The following is a 6,118-nucleotide window of genomic DNA, read 5'->3' as shown; positions in this document are numbered from 1 at the left end:
TGTATGTATGTATGTTTGTATGGTTAGGCAATTTAAACCATACATGTATAATGACGGTTACTTTTTTATACTGGAATTATTTCCCATTTAGCTAGCGGTTGATGATAAAGATAAAATACTCTCTTAATTCCTGTTAAAAAGGCCACGTAATAAACACCAAGTAATTTTAACTAGCTTGACACACAAGAAACCCTAGCCCATTGTTACCTATATAAATACATGCCGCTAGCTAATGATCACCCTATTCAGTATCATTACTTGCTCATCGCCTCCGCTTTTCTCATTCTTCTCAAATCCTTGCTATTAGAAAGTTATTATGGCTGGTTACTACCAAGTTCCAGTAGGGTACAGGTTCATGCCTCGAGACGACGAACTACTTCTTGGCTACCTTCGTCCCAAACTTGACGGACAGGACTATCCCAAGGGCATTGTTCATGACTGTGATCTCTACGGTCTTGAAGAACCATCGGACATATGGAGACGTCTTAACCGTGCATCACATGATGGTCAAGAATGTACAGATGATAAAGATATCTACGTCTTCACCACACTCAACTCGAAGGCTCCTAATGGCTCGCGTGTTTGCCGAACAGTTGGCACCACCGGCGGCACTTGGAAAGGCGAAGATGCCGGCAAGGAAATCTACGCTTCTGGGATTAAACATGCTATTGGCTTAAAGAAAAGATATACGTACAGGAACAAAGGATCCTCACAGAATGACCATTGGATTATGCATGAGTTCCATCTTGATCCATCTTTACTACGAAACAAACATCATCAAGTAAGCACACTTTTCTTTCTTTTAAATTGTTTTTAAGTTTTCTGTCTAATTATTCGGAAAATCACTATATAAAATTGGCCTCTAGAAAAATGTTAAAAGACAGATCACAAGCTTATAAAATATATTCACGCTTATGCATATATTAATATTGGCTGGCAAGGAAGTATATTGGCATGGGAACAATCTTATAAGGACTTAATTATTTGCGATTTCCTTTTTCGTTTTCTTAATTTTCTAGTTGACATTGAAACTTTGCAGTATTGCTCTCTTTTCTACAGTCGTTAGAGTAAGCAATACATTACACATATATATATATATATGTATGTATATGCATGTTGAACATTTTTATTTATTTTAGTAAGGATCGGAATTTATATTAACAAAAGAAAACGCGATTCTCGAATGCAGGAGAAGAATACTGTTCTTTGTATTCTTAGAAGAAAGGATGACATATCAAAGAAAAGGAAGCTGGAGGAACGAGATAACTATGAAGAAAACGCAGCTAATCACTTTGAGCCCCAGGCGCTTAATGCTTTAACTGTTGAAGATTACAATAATGCAACAAGCTATATGGAGCAAAACGCATTTGATCACTTTCAACCTCAGGCACTTACTGCTACAATGATTGAAGATTACAGTACTGACCCTAGGTATACAGAAGAGAACGCAGCTAATCACTTTCAACCTCAGGGGCTTTATGCTGCAACTACTGGAGATTACAGTAATGCCCATTGGTATACAGAAGAGAACGCAGCTAATCACTTTCAACCTCAAGAGCATTATGCTGCAACTACCGGAGATTACAGTAATGCACATTGGTATACAGAACAGAACGCAGCTGATCACTTTGAACCTCATGATGAGGCGCATAATGCTACAAATGAAGATTTAACTACTGCCCTTAGGCGTATGGAGGAGATCCTTATGAACGGTTTTTGAGGATGACAAGTTATATGAGTTGGTATGTCCTGAGAGACTCCAAATTATAGAAGAAGAAGAAGAAGAAGAAATTGAAGCAGCTGTTGGTATTGCTTCCACAAAAACAGGATTAATGTAAAATGCTTGTTAGTGTTCACTGGTATTGCCAACCAGAGTAAATCAATGGCTAACCACGAATTGCAAAGTGATCATGTTTTGTCCTTTATAACTTTCATACTGTTAATATTTTCGGCTTATATATTTACCTTCTTCCTTGAATTGTATCACGCACCTTGACACCTTGAAATTGGGTTGCTTTGTGTAAGATTATTTCATAAATCAATATACATAGGGAAGTCTTTTTTAAGAAACCGATGAATTCAAGAATGCTCGCTCGTGTAAATCAAATGAGCACAATGCCTCGTTTTATTTACTTGTGTTGTAAGGAAGCTTTCTTTGCATTTGTGGTTTTAAGGGGATCGAGCCCTGTTTGCCAATCGCCTACTATCATACTAACAAGTTACTTCAGGGCGAATTATCAGGAGAGGAAAATTAAATGTGTTGATCACACATTATGACCTTGCCTTAAATCAGTCAGGGAGCTTATAACAATAAGCTTGGTTGAATTTGTTTCAAACAGAAGATATTTAACAAGCAGTACGTACTTTTTAATTTCTTGGAAATTTTATTGGTTGTAATAAAACCTTCGCTTTCAGCGTTGAATTAGATTTCCTGAAATAGTTGGCATGCAACTGTACTCTCATCTTCTAGGCTGAAGTAGCTATGTTAAACCTCTTCCCAATTTGCATGCTTGGAAAGAACTTTAATCAATGAAACTCCGCCTTCTAACCTATATATACATGTTAACCCGCCGCAAGTCCGCCTTCTTTAAAAAAATTTGTGAAATGTCAAGTGCTTCAGATAAGGCAACACACATCCCTGGATCGGAGCCCACCCTACCCTCGGGTGGAAGCAATGGAAGTTCTCTGGTAGGAGAGAACAAGCGCTTGCACATGATTTCAATTCAATTTTTCTTGAAAAGATCGGTCACTCTACATCCCTTTCCCTTTGAGATTTTTTTAGTAGTAATACATTATGGTTTTAGATAAACGAATGTTGCTAACTTGCCATATATAAGTGCTAACTAGTTAGTAACTTAATGTAACTTTAACTACTACTTAGCTAATCGCTTTCAACTTTGGGCGCTTAATTCATGCTATAACTAGGAAGATTACAATACATAGAGAAAAACACATCTGATAACTTCCAACCTCAGGCTTTTAATTCTACAAATGGAGATTTCACTAATGCCCTTAGGCATATATAGAGAACTTCCTTGTGAGCAATTTCGAGGATGACAAGTTATATGGGTTGGTATGCCCTAAGAGACTCCAAATTTTAGGAGATCGATGAAAATTTCGTAGGATCAAGTTTTTAATAGTATTTAATTTAATGGACGTTATCGGATATAATATTTTCGTCGGGTAAAGGCAATCAATGCACTTTACCCTAGCGACTTCTTTCATCGGGCAAAATCATTTTTGTCCGACAAACGACTACTTCTCGTCGAATAAGACTTCGAGTGATGGGTTTTTGCAGGACCAACTTTTCCCAACCAACTTTTGTCATCTAACGTCTTAGGCGACAAAACAAAATTTGACCCAACGAAATTTTTCGTCCGCCCAGATGATTTATTTTTTTTTGTAGTGCATGTTCTGCCAAAATAGGTATTTTACCTTCTCATGAAATTTGGCCTGTGAGCATTCCGACGGACATGAAATGTAAAATATTAATTTTCCAACATCCTGCCTCTCGATTTATGATGCTTTAGTGTAAATATATCACAATATAAATAAACAACAAAAAATTGGTAGAATGGACTTCATACAAAAGCCAGGGTTCAATTCACCAGGTACGTTCATAAACTGTGCAATACAATTGAAAAAATGGCATCAGAAAAAGCATATTCCTTTAAATCAATAGTATTGCACTTGGCAAAATAAAGCAAGGTTTTAAAAGACAGTAAGCACTAATCGGGCGGTGAGCTGATATCTAACACCTAGACAGATTTAAGTAAATTTACTATATAACATATAAATTAATTGAATTTACAATATTGTATATATATAAATGAATTGAATTAACTATTATTATTATTTCTCTAATTCACATCATAAAGCCATAACAAACTAATAGAAACCAAGTTAGAAACATAAAGCTAGCATGAATTTTATAAAAACCCTGCCCAAAACGACGCAATTTTGAATTTAGGTTGTTCTTTAAAAAAATTAAAAAAAAATCATACGTTGAGGTTGCCTAGGCCCTTGAGGCGAACAACCTAGGCGTTCGGGCTAGTCTATAGGCTATAGCCCACTCCCGCCGGGCAGAGGCATTTTCTTCATAGTTCCTCCCCAAAAACTGTCTAGGCGAGTCTTAAAAATAATTTTTTAAAACACGGGCTACGATCTAACAAACAGGTAGTCACGGTCTTTTCTTACCTTTAACCTTCACCCTAATCATTATTACTTCCTTATAATTCTTCCCAACATACATAACACAAAGAAATGCTTACCTCCAAATTATAAGCTGAAAGAGACAGGCACTTGACGTTGTCGATATTTTCAAGAATTTTGATTGAAAGATTATTGAAGAAAAATACCTGAGGAAAAAGCTACGGAGAACGGAGGGAAATGAGAACCACAGGAGCGTCGGAAGCGGCGACGTTTTTATCACCTCTGTAACTTTGAAGTGAGAACCTTCCAGGCTTCGATCATTTTTGAGAACTTGATTCATTTTTTTGTACAATTTAGTTGTTTGTTTTTATATATATTTTTAAAGTTTTTGCTTTGGTTGGGCCTTAGGATGACTTGGGTAAGGCCAACTAATTTGAATCTAATGGTAACTAAAAAAATATTACTAGAACATTTGTAAATTAAGAAGATGAAAAAGGAAAACTAGCATATTCCTAATCTACATTAAAATATGTAAGGAAAAGTTTAAGAGTTGAACAAGCATGAGTAAGGCAGTTTATAACCCAAACATCAAAAGTAAGTGAAATTGGTCGAAATGATCATTTTTAAATTCAAATTTTTGACATGTGATCTAATATCTTAGTAGATAAGGTGTTGTTTTTGAATTCGTCTCTCTGGCAACTTGCGAGTTGGGATTGCCATCACCTTCAACTCCTCCCAAACCTACCAATCTCGACCACCTCTTCACTGCCATCAAGATTATTGAACACCACCATCGTCTATGGAGACCAGGGCCCTTAAGTGTCCATGTCGGAATTGGTGATGGCTACTGTCGAGTGAATCGAGTCATGAGTGAATGGAACAGGAGTGTCTAAGTGAGGGAAAAAAATTAAATCCAACGGTGTAGTGGAAGTGAGATTAATCATTAAATCCAATCCAATTATCCAATGCTAGAGGTACATTTCTCCTATTTTTGGACCCGCCCTGCCCCGTCAATTCCTGTACCAGTCTTGTCCCACCCCGTCATGTTTCTTCTTCAAAATATTTAGACCCACCCTGTACCCGCCTCAAACTGCTTGAACCCACCCGACCTGCGGGTCCATGACTCATTTGCCTACCCCTTAGATTTTGATAATGTAAAATGGTTGTTCTCTTTGACTTTTTGTTATTTTTTTTATGCTTTTTGTTATTAGTTTACCCAATTAATTAAAATAAATCCTTATTGTAACTTAAATTTTTAAGTACTATGGTGTAGTGATATTCCTCTTCACTTGTAAGTGAAAGGTTTTTGGTTCGATTTTCACTAAAGGTGAAGTCGAACCACATTATTGTTAGCCTATTGTGAGGCTAAGCCCACCCTGTTCCCGATAGAGTAGATAATATCATTTGTTAAGAAAAAACATTAAAATTAGAAAGAAAAAGAGAAATAAAACATCAAAATATAATTAATAAATGAGGTGACTAAATGTATTAAGGGACGAAAATTAGATATTGATTACACAAGGTTATACTCTAAAATTATCTTTTCCAAGGATTAAAATGAAGTTTTCTAATAAATACTAGCATATGCCCCACACTTTGTGTGTGAAAATAATTTTAATTTTAATTGTAAAATGGGAAGGACAAAGGAGAAAAAAAGGAATGTGGATTAGAGAGAGAAGTTTTCTTTTTTGTATTTTATTTTTCAAAATTAGAGGATGTTAGGATCACCCGTGGGTGAGGGTTTAAAAAAACTGCAAAATTTAATTTGTGTGAATTTACTATTTGCCCATGATTTTGTTTTGTGGTAGGAGACAAAATTATCGTTTTACTCTCTTTTGATCAATGACTAAAATATCGATAATATCGGCGAAATATCGCCGATATTATCGTTTTTCAAAGAGACCGATATATTCCCACGTATCCCCCTAATTGTCATCAAAATATCGCGATATTATCGATAATATCG

General features: G+C 35.9%; 1 protein-coding gene across 1 annotated transcript; it reads left to right on the top strand.

Moving 5' to 3' along the window:
* Positions 1–316: 316 nt before the first annotated feature.
* Positions 317–1,720, top strand: LOC126617200 (NAC domain-containing protein 41-like). The gene is made up of 2 exons (XM_050285234.1): positions 317–781; positions 1,190–1,720. Exons 1-2 carry the CDS (start codon positions 317–319, stop codon positions 1,718–1,720), a joined length of 996 nt encoding a protein of 331 aa, XP_050141191.1.
* Positions 1,721–6,118: the final 4,398 nt, after the last annotated feature.

The sequence above is a fragment of the Malus sylvestris genome, chromosome 3 (genome assembly GCF_916048215.2).
Source record: "Malus sylvestris chromosome 3, drMalSylv7.2, whole genome shotgun sequence".
Classification (NCBI taxonomy): domain Eukaryota; kingdom Viridiplantae; phylum Streptophyta; class Magnoliopsida; order Rosales; family Rosaceae; genus Malus; species Malus sylvestris.
This window is presented reverse-complemented; position numbering and strand designations above follow the sequence as displayed.

Coding starts and splice junctions, on each gene's coding strand:
- LOC126617200 (XM_050285234.1), top strand. CDS start 317: ATGGCTGGTTACTACCAAGTTCCAGTAGGGTACAGGTTCATGCCTCGA. Junction 782..1,189: donor TACGAAACAAACATCATCAA/GTAAGCACACTT, acceptor TCTCGAATGCAG/GAGAAGAATACTGTTCTTTG.